The sequence below is a fragment of the Dictyostelium discoideum genome (genome assembly GCF_000004695.1).
Source record: "Dictyostelium discoideum AX4 chromosome 4 chromosome, whole genome shotgun sequence".
Classification (NCBI taxonomy): domain Eukaryota; phylum Evosea; class Eumycetozoa; order Dictyosteliales; family Dictyosteliaceae; genus Dictyostelium; species Dictyostelium discoideum.
In genome coordinates this window covers 4,853,406-4,880,168 of record NC_007090.3, presented here as the reverse complement: position 1 = coordinate 4,880,168, position 26,763 = coordinate 4,853,406, and the positions used below count along the sequence as shown (strand labels likewise).

General features: G+C 21.0%; 10 protein-coding genes across 10 annotated transcripts; 6 read left to right on the top strand and 4 right to left on the bottom strand.

Annotated features, from left to right (window-relative positions):
* Positions 1–317: 317 nt before the first annotated feature.
* On the top strand, positions 318–1,586 carry gpt9 (hypothetical protein; the record flags this gene model as incomplete). The annotated part of the gene is made up of 2 exons (XM_632543.1): positions 318–784; positions 923–1,586. The coding sequence occupies 2 exons, from the start codon at positions 318–320 to the stop codon at positions 1,584–1,586; spliced, it is 1,131 nt and encodes a 376-aa protein (XP_637635.1).
* A 386-nt stretch (positions 1,587–1,972) lies between these two features.
* Positions 1,973–5,127, bottom strand: DDB_G0286707 (colon cancer-associated Mic1-like domain-containing protein; the record flags this gene model as incomplete). Its single annotated transcript, XM_632542.1, has 3 exons — positions 1,973–4,465; positions 4,581–4,790; positions 4,894–5,127. The coding sequence occupies 3 exons, from the start codon at positions 5,125–5,127 to the stop codon at positions 1,973–1,975; spliced, it is 2,937 nt and encodes a 978-aa protein (XP_637634.1).
* A 379-nt stretch (positions 5,128–5,506) lies between these two features.
* Positions 5,507–8,497, top strand: cog7 (oligomeric Golgi complex component; the record flags this gene model as incomplete). Its single annotated transcript, XM_632541.1, has 1 exon — positions 5,507–8,497. The coding sequence occupies one exon, from the start codon at positions 5,507–5,509 to the stop codon at positions 8,495–8,497; it is 2,991 nt and encodes a 996-aa protein (XP_637633.1).
* Positions 8,498–8,628: 131 nt separating this feature from the next.
* On the bottom strand, positions 8,629–9,642 carry DDB_G0286703 (hypothetical protein; the record flags this gene model as incomplete). Its single annotated transcript, XM_632540.1, has 3 exons — positions 8,629–8,774; positions 8,862–8,982; positions 9,124–9,642. 3 exons carry the CDS (start codon positions 9,640–9,642, stop codon positions 8,629–8,631), a joined length of 786 nt encoding a protein of 261 aa, XP_637632.1.
* Positions 9,643–9,975: 333 nt separating this feature from the next.
* Positions 9,976–11,724, bottom strand: DDB_G0286701 (hypothetical protein; the record flags this gene model as incomplete). Its single annotated transcript, XM_632539.1, has 2 exons — positions 9,976–10,613; positions 10,704–11,724. 2 exons carry the CDS (start codon positions 11,722–11,724, stop codon positions 9,976–9,978), a joined length of 1,659 nt encoding a protein of 552 aa, XP_637631.1.
* Positions 11,725–12,888: 1,164 nt separating this feature from the next.
* DDB_G0286817 (hypothetical protein) lies at positions 12,889–16,426 on the top strand (the record flags this gene model as incomplete). Its single annotated transcript, XM_632538.1, has 5 exons — positions 12,889–12,900; positions 13,011–13,280; positions 13,383–13,697; positions 13,798–14,207; positions 14,302–16,426. 5 exons carry the CDS (start codon positions 12,889–12,891, stop codon positions 16,424–16,426), a joined length of 3,132 nt encoding a protein of 1,043 aa, XP_637630.1.
* A 175-nt stretch (positions 16,427–16,601) lies between these two features.
* DDB_G0286699 (hypothetical protein) lies at positions 16,602–17,719 on the bottom strand (the record flags this gene model as incomplete). The annotated part of the gene is made up of 4 exons (XM_632537.1): positions 16,602–16,797; positions 16,893–17,278; positions 17,387–17,420; positions 17,589–17,719. The coding sequence occupies 4 exons, from the start codon at positions 17,717–17,719 to the stop codon at positions 16,602–16,604; spliced, it is 747 nt and encodes a 248-aa protein (XP_637629.1).
* A 588-nt stretch (positions 17,720–18,307) lies between these two features.
* Positions 18,308–21,721, top strand: DDB_G0286697 (hypothetical protein; the record flags this gene model as incomplete). The annotated part of the gene is made up of 1 exon (XM_632536.1): positions 18,308–21,721. One exon carries the CDS (start codon positions 18,308–18,310, stop codon positions 21,719–21,721), a length of 3,414 nt encoding a protein of 1,137 aa, XP_637628.1.
* A 783-nt stretch (positions 21,722–22,504) lies between these two features.
* DDB_G0286695 (Arf GTPase activating protein) lies at positions 22,505–23,317 on the top strand (the record flags this gene model as incomplete). The annotated part of the gene is made up of 2 exons (XM_632535.1): positions 22,505–22,691; positions 22,770–23,317. The coding sequence occupies 2 exons, from the start codon at positions 22,505–22,507 to the stop codon at positions 23,315–23,317; spliced, it is 735 nt and encodes a 244-aa protein (XP_637627.1).
* A 775-nt stretch (positions 23,318–24,092) lies between these two features.
* adcD (FYVE-type zinc finger-containing protein) lies at positions 24,093–26,547 on the top strand (the record flags this gene model as incomplete). Its single annotated transcript, XM_632534.1, has 2 exons — positions 24,093–24,325; positions 24,423–26,547. The coding sequence occupies 2 exons, from the start codon at positions 24,093–24,095 to the stop codon at positions 26,545–26,547; spliced, it is 2,358 nt and encodes a 785-aa protein (XP_637626.1).
* Between the last annotated feature and the right edge of the window lie 216 nt (positions 26,548–26,763).

The window sequence follows — 26,763 nt, the reverse complement described above, 5'->3', positions numbered from 1 at the left end:
TAATTTTTTTTTTTATTTTATTTTTTATTTTTAGTTTTAAAAACCAGGGTTTTCATAAGAAATTTAAAGAATAATTATTTTGTTTTTTTTTTTTTTTTTTTTTTTTTTTTTGACATTCTGAGCATATAGGTTGATCCAATTTATTATAAAATATATATTTTTTTATTTTTTTTATTTTTTTTATTTTCTGAAAGTATTTAAAAAAGTGACAAAGAAAAAAAATAAATAATTTCAAGAGTTAGTGTCTTTTGGGTTTTTTTTATTTTATTTTATATTATTTTATTTTATATTATTTTATTTTATTCAAAAAAAAAAAAATGATAAAAAATTTAAATAAAAAAAAATCAATTATATTTACATTGGTAATTGTTATTTTTTATTTAATTATTTTTTTCAAATTTTGTAATAGAAGTTTTCCTAAAGAAATATATGATGATTTTAAATCAAAACCTATTGGTTTAAATGAAAATGAAAGAAATATTAAACAAGTTATAATGTCAAGAGAATGTAAATATGTAGATTTAGTTTATACTTGGGTTAATGGCTCAGATCCAATACATGAAGAATCAAAAATACAAAGAATAGGTAATTTTAGTTATTCACCACCCACAACCAATTTTAGAGATATTGGTACATTAAAATATTCATTAAGAAGTGTTAGACAATATGCACCATGGATTAAAAATATTTTTATAATTACTGCAAATCAAATACCGACATGGTTTAATATAGAAAATCCTGAAAATGTTAGATTTATATCACATGATGATTATTTTCATAAAAAGTAAATTATTTATAATTTTTTTATTTTTAAATTTTTATTTTTTCATTTTTCAAAGAATAATTATTAATAGATTTTTCATTTTTTTTTTTTTTTTTCATTTTTATATTTATTTTTTTCATTATTTTTTAAAATTATTAGATCAGATTTACCATCATTTAATTCAAATTCAATTGAATCAAATTTTTGGAATTTACCAATTGAAGTTTCAAATTGTTTTTTATATTTAAATGATGATATAATTTTAAGTAGACCAGTTGAACAAAGTGATTATTTTGATGAAAATTTTAATCAAGTTGTTTTTTTTAATAAAGACGTGCTGGGTGGAAAATCGGGAAATTCAAAATCATTTGATGAATATACAATGGGAGTTTTATTAACAAATAGAGCATTGGCAATAATATGGGGAGATGGACAAGAGTATAAAAGAAATTTCCCAGCTCATGGAATTCAAGTTTTCAATAGAAAGATATGGTATAAAATGCAAGAAGATTTCGGCACAGGTTTAGAAATCACCTCTTCACATTTCTTTAGAAATAAAACTGATTTCCAAATGGCACATTTATATAACCAATTTGCAATTAAATTTTCAAAATGTACAATTAAAACCACATCCGATGTATTATATCTTCAATTAAATAATGATAATTTTCAACAAATATTTCAAAAAGTTGATCAATTAAGACTTACTATAAACTCAATATGTTTAAATGATGGAATAGAATTAATGACTGATGAAATTCAATATTTATTCGATATCACTTTTAATGAAATTTTTCCAATACCTTCATCATTTGAAAAATAATAAATTTTAATTATTTAAATAATTATTTACAAATATTATAAAATTAATTAATTTAGTTATATAAATAAGATATCTTTTTTTTTTTTTTTTTTTTTTAATATTATTATTGTAAAAATCATTCAAGTTTATGTACTTTTCAAATGATTTTTTTTTTTTTTTATAATAAAAAATTAAAATTATTTTACCAAGACTAAAAAAATTAATTTAGTTATAAAGATATACACTATTTATTTTTATATATATATATATATATATTTTTTTATATTTTTTTTATTTTTATATATTTTAGAGATGAGTAAAATAAAATCGATCAGAGTTTTTTAATTTTTTTTTTTTTTTTTTTAATTTTTTTTTTTTTTTAAAACCAAAATTAAAATAATTAATTATTAATTATTAGAATATTGAAGTCTAGGTGAACTATTTAAAGAATTTGAAGATCTTAAAGTTGGAGAAGAATTATTTAAACTTTGATTTAAGAAACTACCACCAACATTTTTCTTTGGAGTTATATCACCACCACTAGTACTATTATTATTTAAATTTGAAAGAATATCTAATAATAGAGGTGATAATGATTTTTCAGTAAACTTTTCAATGAATAATTTTATATACTTATCAAAGGATGGATGTGAAGGTATAATTAAATTATTAGTTTCAAAGAATTTAAACACTGAAAAGAATAGAGTATCATTGGACTGATTTGAAGAACTAGCCAAGAATTGAATTGGATAAGTTGGGGTCAACAACTCTTGATAAGCTTGTTCATTAGTTTCCTTTGTTGAACGTAATAAACGAATTGCTTGAATAACTTGACCTCTCTCTAATAAAGTTTCGATGATAATATTTGGCATTGATAATCTCTTAAACATATCCAATGACAATTGAAGTACTGGTGGATATTGTTCACCAATTGATAAAAGTTTATAAGCTATTGATAATGAATCAGTGATTACATAATATTGTAAGAATTGATGTAATCTTGAAAACATATTATTATCAATTAATAAACTAATCAATAGATTATATAATTTATCCGATATACCAGTACAATGATTAAAACTTAATGATTTAATATATTGAATTACCACTGCAATTAAATATTTTGAATCTAATTCTAATTTTTCATTTGAATTTAATTCTTCAATATTATTATTATTATTATTATTGGTATTATTATTGGTATTATTATTATTATTATCATTTTCTTTTTCTTTTTCTTTTTGTGATTCAATTAATAATTTTTCATAAATTGGATTGAATACGAAATCATACATATCATGACTGTTAATTAAAATATATTGATTACTTCTTGATTGTCTATTTTGTACAACATGATTATTATTATTATTATTATTATTATTATTATTATTATTATTATTATTATTATTTATATTATTACTACTATTATTTAAAGATGATCTACTATTTGGTGATTGATTTGGTGTATTATTTAATGATTGTGATAATTTCAAATTACTATTACTTTTACCAGATGGGGAAGTAGTGGTATTGGTAGTTGAGGTTGTATTTGTATTTGTATTATAAAAACTACCACCACTACCACCACTACCACCATCTCCAATTAAACTAAAAGAATCTTCATCATCATTTGGCATATGTTGTTGTTTTTCCATTTGTTGTTGCTGTTGTTTTTTATAATTTAAATATGATAAATTATTTACATTGGTTTTTGAATTACCAATAAATGAATTTGATGGTGATGATGATATTGATGACGATGTTGTTGTTGTTGTTGTTAAATTATCAGTTGATGTATTCATTCCACCTATTGAAATACTATTTGATAGATTTCCAGTTGAATTTAAAGTTTGTGCTGTATTATTATTATTATTATTGTTATTATTATTATTGTTATTATTATTATTATTTGGTTGATTAATTGATTTATGTAAACTTTCAGTTAATTGTCTATTTGTAGTTCTAAATAAAACTTTATTTAGATCATCATAAATTTTACCAATACCATCAAGAGTATCAGTTTTAAATTCAATGATTGTTTTAATGATCGAAAGTAATGCAAACTTTGCACTTAACAAAGTACGTTCTTGAAGAAAAGGTATAGTTTTATGAGAATCGAATTGAAGGAAATTTGAAATCTTTTCAAAGTTTAATGTAACTTCATACCAAATACCAGAATCTGGATCGAAAATATAGTTTGGACAAATGAATCTCCAATTCTTTGAATATAATGTAACATTTGGTTTTTGTAATTGTTGTTCTTTATGTTGATCAATTTGGCGTTGTTCATATGATGATATCATTGTTGGTGATGATGATTGTGAATTATTACTACTACTAGGTGATGATGACGATGATGGATTATTATTATTATTATTATTATTATTAATAGAATTAATTATTGGAGTTGAAGTTGTGGAATGTGTTTTTGTAGCATTATTCATTAAATATAATAAATTATTACTATTTATAGTTGAAAGTGTCATTGGTATTGCAGATATTGGAAATTCAGGTTCTTTTTTATTAGTTTGACCACGTTCACGATCACGTTGAATAGTTTTCAAATCGTAAACAATTGAAATATTTAATTCACTATGTACAATGATTAAATTATCAACGAAATGAATACTATTTGGACCTGATAATAATATCTTTATAGGTTTAATCTTATAGATTGTCTCTAATGTCATCTCGTATAGATAAATATACTCTTGATCACCATAAACACAAAAAAACTTTTCATGTAATTTCGTTACATATAAATTCTTTATATTAAATCCATTCCCATTACCTTCAATATTAAACTTTGGTAATTTATCAAATGAATTGGTTCTAAAAAAGTATGGTTGAATTGATGTACCACCTGAATGTAAAAATAGTACTCCAAAATTACAATTAAACTATTTATATTTATATTTATATAAATAATATTATTATTAATGTTAGTTGTTGTTGTTAAAAAATTTGAAGAAAAAAAAAAAAAAAAAAAATGTATATATATGTAGATAAACTTACAGAATAAACACAATTCGTTATTTTAATTTTACTTTCTTTAACTAATTTACATGAACCATCCAAACCCATTGCATATAATTCTAATGATGCATTTGTTACTAATAGTATATTTTCTTTTGTGGTCCAATAGTATCCTAATATAGTGGCTTTACTAGATTTATATTTACATGTTTGAATATATCTTGTACCATTCTCTAAATGTAATATTTCCTAATTTTAAAATAAAAATAATTATATGTATTAACACATTTGTTTAAATGTGTATTATATATAGAGAAATAAATAAATAAATAATATGTTTTTATATACATACAATATCATAATCTGAGAATTGTATTGCAGAATATTTTAAATCTGGTGAAAATTTTGCATCTATGATTGGTTTATCGGAACTATAATATCTTCTATTTGCTTCTGGATCATCTAAAAGTACTACTCCAAATCCAGATGATGTTTTAAATACAACTCTATTTAATCTATCATCATATGATAAAAAACTTTCGTTTTCATTAATCCTTAATGGTAAAGGAACAATTTCGACTGACATTATTTAATTTAATTTAATTTAATTTAATTTTATTTTATTTTTCCCTTCCCCCTATATACTTAATAGTTTGTTATTAAGTATAAAGATATTTTTATTTTATACAAATAATAATGAAAAATAAAAAATAAAAATTAGAAAAAAAAAATAAAAAAATAAAAATTAAAAGTTTAGGTGGGAAAAATAAAAAAAAAAAAAAAAAAAAAAGATTTTTTTTTTTTTTTTGAAAAATTATGATATTTTTTTTTTTTTTTTAAAAAAAAATTTAATTTTGTTGTTCAGTTTCAAAAATTATTTGTATAAATATATATGTATATATTTTATATGATTGATTAAAAAAAAAAAAAAAAAAAAAAAAAAAAAAAAAAAAAAAAAAAAAAAAATGATCAATAATGAATTAAAAGATATATTTTCTTCAAATGATTTTAATTCAAAAACATGGATAAATAATTTATTAAGTGATTGTGGTGGTAGTGGTAGTAGTAGTGGTAATGCAAAATCTAATCAACAATCAATATTAACAGATCAAAATAATATAAAAGCAGAATTAGAAATTGAAAATATATGTTCAAACTATTTATCAAAATTACAATTATATCAAATTGAACTAAATATATCATTAGAGAGTATAACTAGTGAATCATTATTAATTGTACCAAAATCAATTAGAGAAGTGGATAGAATTAGAAAAGAATCATTACATTTAAAGAACCGTATTAAAAGTATATCATCTAAAATCGGAGAGATGAATAATGATTCACCCCAATCAATGGAGACAGTGTCGGTCATTGAGAAATTGGATCAGGTGAAATCTAGAATGGAGATATCAATTCGTTCGTTAAAAGAGGCAGAGAAGTTATTATCTTTCTCTAAAACTGTAGACCAGTTATTCTCATCAAACGATTACCTAATGATCTCTGATAAATTGGAAGAAGTGAAACAGTCATTATCAGTCCTATCAGACGTACCCGAGTTTAGAGAACAGTCAAAGAAATTCAATGTATATCAAGATCGTTTAGAATCGCAATTAAAACAACCACTTCAACAATCATTACAACAAAAAGATTTAGAATCTTGTAAAAACTATTTAAAAATATTTACAAATATTCAACGTCAAGATAAATTCTTTATTTATTATTATCAAGTTAGAATCGATCCTTTAAAATTATTATGGAATTCTTATTCGTCGTCGTCGTCGTCGTCATCGTCATCATCAAACTTTCATAATTGGTTATCAAAATTTTATGATGAAGTTTTGGTAATGATAAATAGTGAATTCAATTGGTTGTCGGGATTATGTCCAATAGATTATATTCAAGTATTGGAGAATTTAATCATTCATTTATTCACTACGATTAATCCAAATGTTCAAAGTAGAATTGATCAAGCCATTACGATTGCCAATCAAACAACTCAACAACCAATTAAAGTTAATGAACTATTATCAATTTATAAAACAACTTGTTCTTTCTTAAAATCATTATCACCAATATTTCCAAACATAATTAATTCCTCTTCAACACCAACTACTTCACCAGCAGTAGATAAATTATTTAAAGTAATATTTGAACCATATAAATACTTTCAAAATAAATTTAGTGAATATGAAATTAAATCAGTTAAATCACAATTGCAATCGATTTCACCAATTTTAACTTTACAAAAGAAGAGTGGTGGTGGCAGTGGTGGTAGTGGTAATGCTGATTTTACAAATATAATTAAAAATATCGAGAATCAATTTATACCAAAATCATTTCAAATCGCACAACAATCAATTGAAAGATTCTTTGATTTCACACATACAACTGATATCGATAGTTATGTCAATACAGTTTTAAATCAAATATTCACTGAAATCTCTTTAATTCTAAGAGATACAATTAATGAATTAAAATTTATAACTGGTTTAACAACAAATTATATTATTGGTAGTAGTGGTACTTTTCCAAATTTTAATCAACAACAACAACAAATAAATACACCATCAAGCATTAATGGTGAAGTTGATCCAGTTAAAAAACTTACAAATAGTCATACTAGAAGTCATTCAAGAAGTGGTAGTGGTAGTGGTAATAGTAATAGTAATAGTGTTGGAACAAGTGCAACATTACAAAATTGGGAATACTTTCAAGGTGCAATGAATTTACTTCAATCAATTCATCAACTTTTAAATAAATTTCAACAATTTGATAATTCAACTAGTTTAAATATTATTCATTATCTTGGTAATAGTAATAATAGTAATAATAGTAGTAGTAATAATGATAATGATCAATTCATTTGTAATATTAGAAAATTTTTATTAGGTAAAGATTTAAATAAAATTCAAAAATTACAAATTAGTGTACAAAATTTAGAGAATATAATATCATCACCACTTCCACTATCATCATCATCATCAGTTTCAAAAGATCAATCAATTTCAAAGAAACCATTACTTTTACAAGAATCATTTAATCAAATTTCAAAACTTTTATCAATTTCTCAACATTTTGTATATGAAACTTTAATTTATTTCATTAAATTGAAATTAAAGGAATTACCAAAAATAGTTTCAAATGAATGGAATAATAATAATAATAATAATAATAACCCAAGTCAAAATAATGGCGGTGGTGGTGGCGGCGGTCTAAGTTACATATCACAAATTACTGATCATTTATTAACTATACCACAACAATTAGATCCATACTCTGAAGAAGAATTAACAAGATTTTCATTATCAACATCATTACAATATCCAATTAAAACATGCTCGAATTCTGAAGATGATTTTTATCAAAATCTTTTAATTCAATATCAAAGAGAAAAACAATTTGATGATGAACAATTATTAATTGAAAAATTAAAAGAAAAACAAGAACAACAACAAGAACAACAAGAAAAAGAACAACAACAAGAAAAAGAACAACAAGATGCTGATCAAGATATTAATATTAATACAAATAATAATAATGAAAATGATGAAAATGATGAAGATGATGAATTGGAAGATGGTATTGCTCATCAATGGATTACAATTGTAGCAAAAGCAACTGAAAAATTATATTTACAAACAATAGTTGAAATTATAACATTAAATGAACCATCATGTCAACAACTTAGTAATGATATTGGTTATTTATTTAATGTATTATCTGCTTTAGGTGTTAGTGCTGAACCTTTATTACAAAAAACTCAATCATTATTAGAAATGAATCGTGATACTTTTACTTCATTTTATCATCAACAATTACATAATAATAATAACAATAATAATAATAATAATGGTAATAGTAATAATAATAATAATAATACAAATAATATATCTTTGCTAACAAATGCTGAAAAGAATATTTGTAATTTAATTGGTAAAATGAGAAATATTAAATAAATAAATGTTTTTATTTTATTTTTATTTTCTTTATCTTATTCTTTACCTCCTCCCATTCTTTTATTTATTACTTTTATTTATTACTTTTAATTTTACTTTTTTATTTTCTTTATATTTTTTTTTTTTTTTTTTTACATAAATGAACTTGCACGCTGTAATAGTGATCTACCAATATAGTTTGATGCAAATGTTGCAGCTGCGTTTGAAACATTACTATTTGAACATTTATAAAATCCATAAACGTTTGCCATATTTAATGATAATGCTATTATTGGTACTGAATTTATTATAAAAGGAAAAAAAAAAAAAAAATTAGGAAATTGGAAAAACAATAAAAAATTAATTGTATAAATTATAACCATACTTAAAATCCAAGCAAATTGAAGAGAAATTATACACTTTAAAAAAAATAAAATCCAGAATATTGGTGTGCCATATAATGTAATCCAAAAAATTAATGATTCAATTTGATTAACTCTATGACCCTAATTTTATAAATATATAAAAAAAAAAAAAAAATTAATACTATATAATAATAATAATAATAATAATAATAATAATAATAATAATAATAATAATAATAATAATAATAATAATAATAATAATAATAATAATAATAATATTACCTCTGGTGCAGTTTCAAAATACCATTTATTTGAACCATCTTTTGGATCTACTTGATTCCACCATCTGAGACCAACCAATAGTCTACCAGTTATATTTTTTACACTATAAAAATCAAAACTTAATAAAAGTATACATAGAATGAATGTAAGGATGAAACCTCCACCAAATAAACCTGAAAATAAATATAATAAAATCGCTGATAATTTGAATAATACATGTACTGATGCTGCTACTGGATGAGTTAATCCTTTCATAAATGCAATTGTACCCGATCCGAAATTATTACTTGTTTTTGATCCACCACCACCACTATTACCATATGGATCACCATTAATATTTATACCGCCACCACTACCAATACCACCACTGTTTTTACTATTACTATTATTATTACTACCTATTCTACCACTAATACTTTGTGTATTACTATTGTCACTCTCTAAAAATGGTGTACTCATAGTAATACCAACTTCATCTCCATTACTTTCTGAAAACCCAAAGTCATTAACTTTTGACATTCTTTAAAATATTTAAAATATAAAATATAAAATAAAAAAAAATAAATAAAAAAAAGACTCTACCCCTTTTTTTTTTTTCTATCTGTTTAAATAAAAAAAAAATAAAAAAAAAATAAAAAAAAAGAAAAAAATAAAAAAAAAACTTTTTTTATGTATTAATCAAAAAATTCGATTGAAAAGTCATCTCATGGTCATGTTTTTTTTTTTTTTTTTTTTTTGTTCTAAATTAACTAAAAATGTTGGAATTTTTAAAAAAAAATAAATAAAAAAAGAAATACTAAAATAAAAGTAATTTTGAAATTATTATTTTTGATTAAAATTATACACAAATAATTATTTTTTATTTTCTTTTAAATAACCTTTATAAACCAAACTTGGTTTTGGTGACATTAAATGTTTGTTTACAGCCAATCTCATTGATTTACATGGAAGTGACTGAGAACAATATTTTTCAATGAATAAATAAGATATTTTTATATCAATTTTTTCAACTTTAAATTTTGGTGAATTTGAAAATTTAAAATAAAAATTACTTTCATTAATTTCTTCATCATCATTATCATCATCTTCAGAATTATTATCCTTTCCATTTTTATTATTATTATTATTATTATTATTATTATTATTATTATTATTATTATTATTATTATTATTATTATTATTATATTTTAAAAAGTATTTTGTAATTATTGCCATTATAATTGAAACACAATTTGCTTTACCAGTAGTTGAATGAATTAATATTTTATAATTTGGATTTTCAATTAATTTTTTAATAATGAAATCTTCTGCTTGTTGTAATTGATTAAATAAATCATTTTTACCAATTTTACCTTCTCTAATTGGTAAATGTAAATAATTTGATTTTCTAACTTGATCTTTTCCTTCTTCTTCATTTACAATTCCTTTATAAATAATTTCTGAACAATTTAAAATAATATCAAATTTATTCCAAATTTTATTATTTAAACCTTTTTTATTTTAATTTTTTTTTTTTTTTTTTTAAAACAAAATTAGTAAATAAAAAATAAAATTTTAAAATAAATAAAAAAAATAATTACATTTTAAAGAATCACTAATATAGAAATTAGTTTCACCAACTTTATCAATTTCTCCAAAATCAATATTATTATTATTAATATTATTATTATTATTACTATTATTATCATCATTTTCATTACTAATTTCATCAACAATTTCAATTGAATTAATTTTTGAATCTAATAATAATTGTGAAATATAATCTTCAATGTAATCTCTATTTTGTGCTAAAATTTCTTTATGATTTGACCAAAATAATTGTGGAGTTAAACCAAAAGACCATTGTTCTTCATCATCACCAGCACCTTGAACATATTGACGATATGATGGATGACCCTCTCTTCTATTATCAGAACATGATACTAAATATAATGGATGAAATTTTAATTCCTCCGGATTCACAATTGAATCTGACCATTGTAATATTGACTCTACACAAATCCAAATTGGTCTTAATGGTTTTTTAACACTTTTACAAAATCCACTTAAATCAGCTCCACACTCTAATAATTGATTTACAAATTTATTTACAACTTTATTTTCAACTTGATCCTTTTCACTATCACTAACCCATCCTGGCATATTTAATTCCGTATCCCATTCAATCTCTTCTTCTTCTTGTTGTTGCTTTTGTTGTTGTTGCTTTTTTAAAATTAATAAAACTCTATTAATTACACAAGTCCAAATTGGAATAGTTCTAGAGAAAGAGTCTGGAAATTTTTTACCTTTTCTAGTTGAATCAACAATTATTGCACCATTGAATTTATTTACTATATCTAATAGATGAAGGTTTAATCTATTTGTACTGAAACTCCAATTACCATAATGACCATCTGTAGATTTGAAATAAACTTTTGCATCAAACTTTTCACTATACCATAGCCCACATCTTAAATTGGCTATTAATGGTAAACCTTTATATAATGATTCTCTAACTTTTTCTACAAAATTTGAATCATGATAAATTGATTGTAATCTATTAAATACTCCTAATTCACCTTTGAATACAATTCTTTTAGTTTTTGCTTCAGAGTGATACATTTTAATATTATATTTGAAAATTTTTTTTTTTTTTTTTTTTATTTTTTTTTTTTTTTATTTTTTTTCCCAATTTTTTTTTTTTATTTTTTTATTTTTTTTTATTTTATTTATTTATTTATTTGGGTAAATGATTAACAAATATATATAAAAATGATATTCTCTTTTGTTTATTTGGGTGGGAATATCAATAAGAATTAAGTTTTAATTGAAAATTCAATTAAGATATTTTTTTTTTTTTTTTTTTTTTTTTTTTTCGAAAATTTTTATTGGGAAAAACAAAACTTAAAAAAATAAAATTAATTAAGAAAAAAAAAAAAAAAAAAAAAAAATCCTTCAGAGTGATGTGCGATTCCTCAAGAGATTTGGTAAAAAAAAAATAAAAAAATATAAAAAAAAAAAAAAAAAAACCCTTTCCGTTGAATTATCAAAAAAAAAAAATTTTTTAAAAAAAATAAAAAAAACAAAATTGAAATTTAAAAAAAAAAAAAAAAAAAAAATTTAATTGCATACAAGACCTAAAACTTTAATTTAGGTTTATTAAGTAAATATTACCAAACTTAAAAAAATCTTTTTTTTATTTTTATAATTTTTACCAATTTTACACCTTAAATAAACATCACAAACCACAAAAAAAAACACACACACTCCATTAATAAATCTAATCATTTCACACCCTCGTCAAAAATTTAAAAAGTTTAAAAATTTATAAAAAAAAAAAAAAAAAAAAAAAAAAACAAAACAAAAAGGTACTATTATGGTGTTTATTACAATAAAATTAAATCTCAAATATATCTTTTCAAATAACCAATCACAATAATATAACATGTTCATTAGATACTAATCTTTAAATCTATTTTTTTTTTTTTTATTATTATTATTATTTTAATATTTATATAACTTTTATTTTTAACTTTTTTTATTTTAAAATCAATCAAATATTCAAACAATTTAACATTATTTATTAACTATAAATTTTTTTTTTTTTTTTTTTTTTTTATGGTTTGTTTTATAATTATCATTATTTAAATCTAAAGAAAAAAAAAACAAAATAAAATAAAAAATAATAATAATAATAATATTGTATTTCTATAAAAATAAAAACAAAAAAAAAAAAAATAAAAAAATAAAAAAAAAGAAAATATTAATAACAATAATAATTAGAAAATGGGTTTTACTGTAAGTTTTATATCTAAATTATTATTATTAATATAAAATATCTTTTTTTTTTAAAATTTTTTTTTTATTACTAATTTATTATTATTATTATTTTTTAATTTTTTTTATAGTTATTAGAAGATTCCATTGAAATGGAAGTAATCTCATCCAAAAGGTTTAGTGCAAATATTCACACATTGGTTAATTTGAGAAGTTCATTAATAAATACATTAGAAGCATCAAGAACATTTTTAAGTTCAGCAGAATCATTTGGTCAATCATCATTTTTTTTATCAAATGATCTTAATAGAGTTTCATTACAATTCCCATCAATCTCTACAATTTCATCAACAGTAATTCAATTTAATAAAGAAGTTGCTTCAGTTTTACCTCAAACATTAGTAAGTAGTGAAATTTTATATTTATTTTTTAACATACATGTATGTTAATATTTTTTTTTTTTCTCTCCCTCTCTCTTTCTCTAAAATTTCAAATTTCTATAGAAAGAGTGTAGATTTTTATTAGATTATACATTTGAAAATGGAATTCCATTTGATCATTCAGAAATTTTTAAAAGTTTAAAACAAGAAATGGATAAATTTTTAGTTGAATCAAATGTTCAAAGAAAAGAATTAAGATCATTATTATTAAAATATTCAAAATCAATATCTGATAGTACAAGTGATAAAATTGCAAATACAATGGCCAAATTAAATCAATCAATGTATCAATATGAAAAATATTCAATGTTAATTGAAAATGAATTATCTGAATTTGTTACTAGAAAACATGATTTTTTATTTAACATTTCAAAACAAGTAAATATATAATAATAATATTAATAATAATAATATTCATTTTATTAATTTTTTATTTTTTTTTTGTTTTTTTTATTTTTTATTTTTTTTTTTAAAAAAGATGATAAATTTACATCAAGTTGTTAGATTTGGTAAAAGTAATTTCAATCAAGAAGTTAAACCAGCTTTTTCAAATAACTCATCGCCAACAGTATCACCAATTACAACACCAACTTCTTCATCATTATTATTGAATAATAATAGTAATAATCAACAACAACAACATGTTTTAATTGTACCACCACAAAATTTTAAAGATTTATTGGATATGCCAATTTATTTAAAAGCATTTAGAATCTTTGCAGAGAAACAACATTGTCTTGAAAATTTATTATTTTGGTTAGATGCAACAACTTTAAAAGATTTAGAAACTAATAATTATCCAAGAAATAGAATTAGAACTTTATTTTTAAATATGTATGGTAATTATATTGCAAATGATTGTAAATATGAAATTAATATCGATTCAGAGTAAGTGTGTTGTGTAGATGTTTTTTTTTTTTAATTATTATTTTAAATTTAATATTAATTTGTTAATTTTCTTTTTTATTTACTTTTGTTAAAGATCAAAACAATTAATTGAAAATAGAAAGAATACAGTCGAAGAAGATCAACCATTTTATTCAAGTTTAGTTTTAGCAGTTGAAAATGTTTATAATATTTTAAATTTATCAATGTTTCCATTATTTATGACAAGTCCATTATATCATTCAGCAAGTACATTAATTAAAAATTCATCATCATCATCAACATTATCTGTATCACCGATTTCATTATCACCATTATCGTCATTATCAAATTTTGAAACATTATTAAATGAAAATAGAGGTGTTTTCCATTGTATTAATTCAGTTGATTCAATTATTAAAAATCCAATTACAATTGAATATTTCATTCTATTTTTAAAACAATTGAATCCAGTTTCATCAAATAGTGGTAGTAGTTTAGCAAATAGTAGTTTAATAAAAAGTAATAGTAATACAAATATTTCAGGATTAATGTCACAATTAAATATAGACAACTGTAATAATAATAATAATAATAACAACAATTCAAATAATAATAATTCAAATAATAATAGTTCAAATATAAATTCAAATAATAATAATATAATACCGCCATTGGTTTTATCATTATCACCAAGATTAGAACCATTAATTACACCATTTTTAGTTAACAATAATACACCATCAGAAATTGTAAATATGATTTCATTTTATTTAGAAACTAATAAATTTAAAGATACTCAAGATGATCAATTATTGGAAATGTATGCAATGGATATCTATGATATTTATTTGAAACCAGGTTGTGATAAACAAATTACAACAATTCAATATCAAACCATTCAAGATGCAATCTCTTCGAAATCAGTCACTAGAAATATGTTTAAAAATGTTTCTCAAGATATTCTATTACATATTGCTTATAACTATTTTCAACCATTTTTAAATTCAAATATTTGTAAAGAAATGTTACAACGTGAAGAGAAAATGAAAAAATATATTGATCGTGAAGAAAAGAAAATTAAACAAGATTCAAAAATTGATCAACAATTTGAGTTGATTTTAAAAGAGAAATTCAAATTAGTTATACCATCATATAAAACTTATTTATTAAATATTCAAAATAATAATAATAATTTAAATAATAATAATTTAAATAATAGTAGTAGTAATTCAAATAGTAGTAATAATAATAATAATAATAATAATAATAATAATACAAGTAGCTCTTTAAGTAATAGTGGAGGTAGTAGTAGTTTAAATATAAATAATAATTCGAGTGCAATAACATCATTAAGTAGTAGTGTAGGTAGTAATAGTAGTACTGGTAGTAATAATAATAATAATAATATGTCAAAATTACCAAGTTCAAATTCATCAATGTCATTAAATAATCCATATATAAATAATAATAGTAGTAATAGTACAAGTAAAATTTCATCACCAAATTTAAGTTCTCAATCAACACCATCGTCATCGTCATCATCTTCATCGTCATCATCATCATCATCAAATGGAGTAAGTGAAAGAATTAAAAGTGGAGTAATTGGAATGTTTTCACCAAGTTTAGGTGGTTTACCAATAATTGGTGGTATCACTGGTAGTAATAGTAGTAATTCATCATCATCGGCATCACCATTATCAATGTCATCACAACAAGGATCTAATAATAGTGGTCAAGGATGTGTTTCACCTAGAACTAGTAATGATGGTAGTGGTAGTGGATTTACGACAAATCAACAATCATCTACAACTTTCTTTGACTCTGATCCAAATGATCCATTTACAATTATATTAACTGAACCAAATTGGTTAGATGCATTCAAGAAATATGTTAAATTAGAAAAGAGTGAAGAGATTTTATTATTCCTATTAGAGACTGATTCATTCGTTAAATCAAGTAAACCAAGATCACTCAAGGTTGCTTATAACATTTATGAAACTTTTATTCGTGATGGTTCACCATTAGAAGTAAACATTGAATACGATATCAGAGCTCAATGTAAACAAGCAGTAACTAAAAATAATGATGATCATATTCATGAAGCATTTAAATCTGCTGGTCAATCTGTTTTAGAAATGATTAGAGTTGGTTCTTATAAAAACTTTTTAAAATCTCAAATTTATAAAGAAACTTTTTCACAATTTGGTGATCCATTAAAACCAAAAAATAAAAAAAAATAAAATAAAAAAAAAAAAATTACATATATATTTATTAAAAAAAAAAAAAAACTTTTTAAATTTATTTATTTATTTTATTTATTACACACATACACACACAGACACACACAAAAAAAAATTTTAAAAAATTGGTAAAGTTATTATAATAAATTAATTTATTTTATATTTAATTTTATTTTTAAATTTGACTGTAACCTGGTGTTTGACTTGAACCGGTAATTTTTCCTTTGATAAAAAATACACCATCTTTTATTAAACCACCAAAGTTTCTCCAAAAATGAACATTTGGGAAAATTTCTGCACCATGTTGATGTCTAACTTTCCAATTAATAATTGAACCAATTATAATATAAAGAACTATAACTGATAAAAGTCTAATAAATAAATAAATAAATAAATAAATTAATTATAAAATTAATAATTTATTATAATTAAATAATTTTTTTTTTTAATATATATTAATACATACACAATTACGAAAATCCAACCGCCACCAATAAAAGTTGATTTACATGGAATATTGATATTAATAGTGAGTTGACATGAAACACCACCCTCAGATTGTGGTTCAACAATACTGGTAACTTCTAATTGAGTATCAGGTTTTGCGCAAAAAAGGTTCATATAGGTTGTTCTATAACCATTTTTACCGCAATTAGTGAAAGAACTGTATGAAATTTGTGCGCCATAACCACTTGAAAGTGCTGATGCTGATGAATTGGTAAATGATCCAAATGAATAATATTTTTCAGAAGTTGGTGGATTTGCACCTGGAATATATTGACAAATTGATGAGTTTTTATCTGCTGTTTTAGTATTACATGGAACTGCAAAATCCATAACATTAAAATAATACTATTATTATTTAACTGAAGTTAGTTTTGTTTTTTTTTTTTTTTTTTTTTTTTTTTTTTTTTTTTTTAATTTCTAAATTTTGTTAAAGTAATAAAAATAAAGACATACTATATTCTTGGTTGATGCGACAGTATAAGAGTAACTTTTTTTTTTTTTTTTTTTTTTTTTTGAGTGTTTCGTTGATTAAAAAAAAAAAAAATTGGTTAATTATTTATTTTTGGTGTGGTGCAAACACAAAAATTTGAAATATCTAAAAAAAAATAAAATAAAATAATTATAAAAAGTGAAAATAAAAAAAAAAAAAATTTACCTTGTGTTTGTTGTTGGAAGTGTAAAAGTAGTTAAATCAATTTGAGAACCTTTTGATGTAATAATTGAATCTGCATTTCCTGATGAAATCAATAAAGAAATCAAAAAAATTCCAATTAAAATGAATTTCATTTTTATTTTAATTATTTATAGAAAAACAAAAAAAATAGATATATATTATATATAATATTTTTTTTAATTTACTATTTCCCAATTTTAAACCGTTTAAAAAAATAAAAAAATAAAATAAAAAAAATTTTATAAAAAAAAAAAAAAAAAAAAAAAAAAAAAAAAGATTTTTTTTTCGCCTTTTAATCAACAGAATTTTCTGTTGAAAAATAAAAAAAAAAAAAAATAAGTGGGAAAATCAAAATAAAATAAAAATATAAAAATTAATTTTGATTGGATGTATATTTGGTTTCGGGATAATAATAATAATATTTTTTATATAAAAAATTAAAAAAGTAATATAATAATTGAAAAATTAAAAAAGTGTTTAGAAAAAAAAAAAAAAATGATTTAAAATAATTAATATATTTTTTTAATACCAAAAACCTTTCGTTTTTTTTTATTTTTATTTTTATTTTTATTTTTATTTTTTTTTTATTTTTATTTTTTTTTCCTCGTTTTTTTAGTTTTTTAGTTTTTTAGTTTTTTATTTTTTAATTTTTTTTTAATTTTTTTTTTTTTTTTAATTAATTAATAAATTATTTTTAAATAATGTTAAAAGTTAATGTAAATTTAATAAAAAATAATTTAAAAATTTATAATGTAACAACATCAATATCAACAACAACACAAATTAAACGTTTTTATATTAAAAATAATGAAAATTTTGAAACATTTAATGATCAACAAATTAATGATACAGTGAAGAGAATATCAAGTTTACCATTACCAAAAATTAAAAGTTCATTATCTATTGAAGATAAAAAGAAATTAACAGATGTTGAAAAAAGAGAAAATAGAGCTAGAAAAAAGGAAGTGAAAAGATTAGAATTGGAAAGAGAGAAAATGAATAAAAAAAATCAAGAAAAGAAAAACCAATTAAATGAATCAATTAAAAGTATTGAAAGATTACCAATGGGAATTAGATTACTCTATCCAAATTCAGTTACTAGTAATATGAAAAAAAAATTACAAATTTTAAATGAAAATTCATTTGAACAAACTCAACTTGAAAAAGAATTTAATGGTCAAAAACTTCAACAAGAAAAAGAACAACAACTAAACAGTTCCGATATTTTCAATAAAAATAAACAATTTAATATTTTGGAAAAAAACAATGAAAGTTTAAAACATATGGGATTATTATTTGGTAAAGAAATTGTAAATGAAATTAAAAAACCATTAAATGATTATTATAATGATGGTAGTTATAATTTGATTAATTCAGTAATTGAGTTCTCATTTGGTGATAAATTTTATATTGGTATTGTATTAGATGTGTCATCTGATAAGAGAGTATTTAAAGTTGAAAGATTAAAAACATTTGACAATAATAATAATAATGAAAATAATGATCAAGATAACGATTATTCAACAGATATAATTTATGTTAATAAATTTGATATTGTTGATTTATGGGGCACAAAAAGATATGGTGAAATTAAAATTTCAGAATTAATTGAATTGGAAAAACAATATAGAAAGGAAAGTTATGAATTTAATAGTTATTTATCAGCAAGTTCATTAAATACAAAATTTAAAAATGAATTAGAATTTACTTCAAACACAGTTTCAAAATTAATTTTCAATACATCAATACCAACTAAAAAACAAATTTATTTCGCTTTTAAATATCTTTCAACAAATACAAATGTTATTAAATCAAAAGAAGCTAAAAATGGTTTCCAATTTATTACTACAAATGAGTTTTTAGATAGTTTTATAAAGAAAATCAATAATTATTTAATTGAAAAACAAAATAATATTTCAAAACAACTTGATGAATTTAATGATTTAGAAGATGATTTAGAACAAGTTGAAGAAGAGGAAGAAGAAGAGGAAGAAGATTTCCTTAAAGAATTTTTAAATATTTATACAGAAAATAGTTTAAATAAAACTGATAATTATAATGAATTTATTAAAGATGAAGAAGAAGTAGAAGAAGTGGAAGAAGAAGAAGAAGAAAAGGAAAGTATAGATGAATATTCTGAAGAGGATGAAGAAAATGAAGCTGAATCTGAAGAAGAAGAAGAAGATCAAGAAAAAAAAAATGATATTTTAAAAAAAGAAATTAAAATTTTAAAAAAAAATAGAATTAATAATAAATCAATAATTTCAAAAGAGAATCAATTAAGTATTGGTGATGTTTATTATTTAAATTTATTAAAGGTTGCAGCATTATCACCATTTAATTCATTTTCAGATGATCAAGCATTTAGAAAGATTTTAACAGAATTAAAATTTGAAGTGTCTCCAAAAGGTGCAAATAAATTATTAAAATCAATTGGTTTCCTTGATAAAGATAGTGACTGTTTATATGATGGAAATGATAGAATATTCAAATCAAATTTTGGGTTATGGAGTACCGAATTATTTGAATATATTGAAAAAATTATAAATCAACCAAATGAAATTAAAGATCAATTAAGTGAAAATAGAGTTATATTTAATGAAAATTTACCAGTGGTTGCACTTGATAATAAAACAACCATCGCTGTCGATGATGCATTTAGCATTGATTTTAATAGTAGTGATACATTTGATAAATTATATGTTCATATTGCTGATGTTTCTCGTTGGATACCACAAGAACAACAACAAGAACAACAACAACAACAACGACAACAAGAAGAAGTACAAAAAGAAGAACAGGAATCAGTTTTAAATAATATTTTATATAAAACAAGTTTTATGAATTTAAAATCAACTTATTTCCCACAAGGTACATATCATTTATTCCCACCAGAATTAATTTTATCAATTTCATTATCAAGTGCATCAAAAGAAAGACCAATTTCAGCAATTACTGTTGAAATGAATTTTTTGAAAGGTAGTGGTAAAATTGATTCTTATAAGATTTATCCAACCTATTTAACAAATGTTGTATCATTAACAAAGGGTCAAGCTACAAGGTATATTGAGGATTCATTAAATTCAATTAAGTCCGATGGCGATACTGTAATTGAATCATTTAGTGTTGGTCAAAAATTATTATATGATGCATATGATTTATTAAATCGTAGAAAACAATTCCGTATTGAGAATAATAAAAATTTAGAAAATTTCAGTAGAATTCCAAATGACAAGAATTCATTGGTAGTTAAAAGACAGGGTTTTTACATCAACGATAATGATAAAAAGACTGTCGTTTTCGATAATGACAACTCTGTCACTTTTAATCATGGTAACGTCGATTTCAAAGTCAGTAAATCATTTCACTCAATCGGTAATGAAATAGTCGACGAATTCTTATCATCAACCGATGATGTTTTAACAGATTTCTTCAAAAAGAATGGCATTCATGGATTTTATAAAAGGTTTGGCCAAATGACTTATCAACGTATTTCAAACACAAATACATTTATAGCTGCAACTTCACCACTTAGAAATTTCCCACATTTATTTAACCAAATTCAATTAACTTCAATTTTAATTAAAAAATATCAAAATCAAAATGATATTTACCCAATTTTCAATTGGAATAATATTTCATCGATTGGTAATGAAGTTATTAAAACTTTAGATTTAAAACAAGCATTTGAATCGAAATTAGTTGATTATTTCGTACTTCAATCAATTAATAAAGATATTTCAAGTCAAAGAATTAAAAATTCAAGTAATCCAAAATTTAAACCAATTTTAGTTGGTCTTGTACAATCAATTGACTATGGTGCTAAAACTTTTACTGTTGAATTATTAAAATATAAATATTCTTCATTAGCTTCTTTTAGTAAATTCTCAAATTCAAAGAAACCTTTTAAAAATAATAATAATAATAATAATAATAATAATAATAATAATAATAATAATAATAATAATAATAATAATAATAATAATAATAATAATAATAATTATGATCATTCAAAAGATATTCCATTCTCAGTTGGTCATAATGTAGTTTTATCAGTTGAAGAATTTAATTTAAAAACTTTAGTTTTAGAATTGTCATTTTTAAAAAAAAAATAAAATAAAATAAAAAAATAAATCAACTTTTTTTATTTTTTATTTTTTATTTTTTTTTGATTTAGTTTGATTTGATTTGATTTGATTGATTTAATTGGGTTGACAAAAACGGATTATTATAGATTTTATTTTGAATAATTGTTGTGGTAACTTTTAAAAAAAAAAAAATAAAAAATGTAAATGACAAATCACAATGAATTTTTAATTTTCAGTTGGTGTGTTAATTCCAGTTTTTGTTAAAAAAAAGATCGTTTTTACAAATAAGATATCTTTTTTATTTTTAATTTTATTTTTTTTTTATTTTTTTATTTTTTTTTTTTTTTGGAATAAAAATCTTTTTTTTTTAAAATGGGATGGGGTGTTCTTTTTTTGGGATTTTTAAATTAAAATGGGTCCCAAACAATTTTATAAAATTTAAAAAAAAAAATCTAAATTATTTTTATTTTATTTTTTTTTATTTTTTTTTTTTTTATTTTTTTTAACACCGATATCTATAATTTTTTTTTTACAATTTCATTTTTTTTTTATATTTTATTTTTTATTTTCAATTATTATAAGTTTTCAAAAAAAATAGACACACATTTTTTTTTTAAAAAAAAAAAAAGTACTACCCAACCCAATCTCTTTTTATTATAAATAATAAAAAAAAAAAAAAAAAAATTAAAAAAAAAAAAAAAAAAGATAAAGAGAATTTTTTTTTTTTTTTTTAAAAAAAAAAATTAATTTAACTATTAGTCCCTTGTAAATAAATAAAAATAAATAAATAAAATAAATAAATAAATAAAAATGCCAATGACATCATCAATTAATGATATTAATATAGATACAGTTAATAAAGAGATAATAAGAGGATTATTAAAATTACCAGAGAATCAATTTTGTGGTGAATGTGGTATGATTGAACCACAATGGGCATCTGTTAATTTAGGAATATTTATATGTTTAAGTTGTGCAGGTTTACATAGACGATTAGGTATGTAAAAAATAATAAAATAATAAAATAATAAATAAAAATAATATATTAATAATAGTAATTAATAATAATAATTAGGTACTCATATATCACGTGTTAAAAGTTGTGAACTTGATAATTGGTTAAAGAGTGAAATTGAAGCATTTAAAGAAACCACCAATCTTAAAGCTAAAGAATATTGGGAATCATTGGTACCATCTGATTTCATTAGACCAACATATGCTGATTCAAATGGATTAAAAGAGGCATGGATTAGATGTAAATATGAAGATAAAGCATTTGTACCAGAGGATGTACCTGGAGCGAAAAGATTAAATTTTTCAAAGAGAGAAGGATATGTATATAAAAAAGGTATAATTGTAAAGAATTGGAAGAGAAGATTTATGAAATTTATAGGTGATGACCGTTTGGAATATTTTAAAAATGAACAAGATAAAACGCCTTGTGGTTCAATTAGTTTACATGATTGTGGTCAAATTGATAGTATTCAAGAATTGGAAGGTCGTACTTTTTGTTTTATCATTTCAACTCCAAAAAGACGTTATTTAATAAGTTGTGATAATTATCAACAATTATTAATTTGGATTATAAATACCAGATTATCTTCAAAAAGAAATAGTCCATAATTATCATTTATTATTATTTATTATTTATTATTTATTATTTATTATTTATTATTTAAACATTTTTTTCACTTTTTTTTTTTTAAAAACAATCCTTTTTTATTTTTTTAAATAGTTAAAATAAAAAAAAAAAAAAAACAATAAACAATCTCAACCAAACCATGCAAATAAATTTTTTTTTTAAAAAATTAAATAAAAATTATGTAAATTAATCTAAATTGGTTTTTAATTATCACAAATAAAGTTTTTTTTATTTTTTTTATTTTTTTCTATTTTTTAATTCATTTATTTATTAATAAATTATAATTCATTATTTTTGAATTCAATAAAAAAAAATGAAAATAAAAAAAATGAAAAAAAAAATAAAAAAAAAATAAAAAAAAAAACAATTCAGATATTTTTAATTTTTTAATTTCACAAAAAAATATAATTCGATTGAATGTTCTTATGGAACTGCATAGAAAAACAAAAACAAAACAAAACAAAAAAAAAAATTATAAAAAAAAAAAAAAAAAATTATAAAATAAAATATTTAATACTTTTATATCACACACTAACACACAAACACACACCAAAATTTATTTGAATTTATTTGTTTTTCTCGGCAAAAAAAATTAAAAAAAAAAAATTAAAAAAAAAAAAAAAAAACAAAAAAACAAAAAAACTTTTCCAAAGAAATTTATTTATATAAAAACTTTTTACTTAGTAGAGAGAGGAAAAAAAAAATAAAAAAAAAAAGAAAAAGAAAAAACATATAAAGAAAAAGCATATAAAGAAAATGACGACTTTGTTAAATAATCATCATAATAATAATTCACTACCAATACAAATATCACAACAACATGTTTTAATTAATAGTAATCAAAATGAGAGTAATCAGCCGTCTTCATTATTTAACTCTATTTCACCACAAAAGAAATTATCACCAACATTAAATTCAACAAGTATTCCACCCCCACCACCTTCATCTTCTTCAAAATATCCATTGGAGCTTTCAGAAAAAGGTCAAATGTAATATAAATATATATAAAAACTATTATTATTATTTATTATTTATTATTATAATACTAATTACTCTACTTTATATTTTATATATATATATATATAGATGTAATTTAAAGATTAATTTAGATAAATCATATTTTACAAATGGAGAAACAATAAGTGGTAAGGTGAATATATTATTAACAGAGAGACAATGTATAAAGAGGGTGAAATTACAATTATGTGGATATGAAAAGATATTTCAACATGCACAACATTCAAATAATACCTATCAAACATTTAAATTTTATAGTGGTAATTTAAATATACCTCCATTGAATGTAAATATTGAGACTACATCATTAAATTCATTACCAATTTCAAATTCAGAGAATAATAGTCCAATATTATTACCAACAACAACTTCTACACAAAATTCAACTTTATCACCAACTTTATTATCGTCAAATTTAAATTCAAAATCATCAACAACAACAACGACAACAACAGGAATGATGTCATCAGTATCATCATTATCATCATCATTTTCACAACAATTAACAACACCAATACATGAATTTGAAAGTGGTGTTTATGAATACCCATTTTCATTTCAATTACCAAAATATTTAGCACCATCATTGAATTATATTGGTTATTTATCAATATTTTATTTAGTGCATTGTAAAGTTGATTATTCAAAAGGTAGAGAATGGAAAGATCAAAAAGTTATGAAAAGTTCTGAATTATGGATATCAGGTATTAATAAACAATATCAAGATTATCTATTATATAATAAAACTCATTTCACTTCTCATAAACTTGCTCATTATTTAAATTGGTTATCATTTGGTACTAATACAAATAGTAATAATAGTAATAATAATAATAATAATAATAATAATAATAATAATAATAATAATAATAATAATAATAATAATAATAATAATAATAATAATAATAATAATCAACCCTCTACAATAACTAATAATAATATTAATAATAATAATAATATTGGTATTAGTAATAATTATAAATCAAATCCAATTGAAATGGCAATTTGTTTAAGAGAGAATAATTGTTATATTGGATCAAAAGCAACATTTTTCATACAATTAAAGAATCCATTAAATTTAAAGATTAATTCAATTCGTGTTGAATTATTTCAACAAATTTCATTTATAAAAACATTATCAAATAGTAATAGTAGTAGTAGTGGTGGTAGTAGTAATAAAAATAATAATGGTGGCGGTATTGGTAATGATCGTATTTCAAATATTCAAAAATCAAATAAAAAGAGTAGTGGTAGTCATAGATATCATTATAGAAATAATAGTAGTGATCATAATATTGATAAAACTAAAGTATCACAAACTCAAATACTATTACATAATTATGATTGTAGAGAATTATTTAAAAATCAAACAACAACATCATCATCATCATCACAAGAGATATTATGTTCAACTAATTTACAAATATTAATACCATTTAAAATTGAAGATGACCAAGTTTTTCCAACTACTAGAGGTTTTTTATCAACTGTTAAACATTTTTTCATCATTTCTATTCCTTCAATCTCAAATTTTAAATTAAAAATACCAGTTCATTTATGGCAACGTTTTGATGATAATAATTTCACAACAATTAGTAATAATATTCATTCTTTACCATTTCATACAAGTAATAGTTTTGGTAATATTAGAAATAGTTATAGTAGTAGTGGTAGTGGTAGTGGTAGTGGTAGTAGTAATAGCAATAGTAATCATAGTAGTAGTAATTATTTAAATGAACAAGAAGAGAATTTAGATGAACAACAACAACAAAATTATGATGATGAATTTTATGATGATGAAGACGACGAAGATAATGATAGATTTAAATTAAATCCACCAAAAGAATGGAAAGTATTATGGTTACCAAAATGGAAAGATGAATCATCAATTACAAATTGTAATCTTTGTGATAATACATTTACAATCATAAGGAGAACTCATCATTGTAGAGCTTGTGGTGGTGTGTTTTGTGAAGCTTGTTCAAATCAAAAGGTTTGTTTATATGGTTTTGGTGTGAACAATAAGGTTAGAATTTGTTTAATGTGTTTTGATGCTGTCAAAGCTGAATCATCAAATTCAATCTATGGTAGTAATATTAATAGTTCTATTTTACCTTTTAAAAATGGTCTACCACTTCAAAATGTATTTTCAAAGAAAAAAGTTTATAAACCACCATATTTAGTTCATTTATAAATAATGAAAAAATAAATAATATAAATAATATAAATAATAAAAAATAATAAAGTAAATAAATAATTTTCATAAATAATAATATATTTTATAAATTATTTAAAAATTATAAATTATAATAAAATAAAATAAAATAAAATATATATTCAGTTTTTAATTATAAAGTTCAACTTCTTTTTTTTTTTTAATTTTTTTAATTTTTTTTTATTTATTTATTTA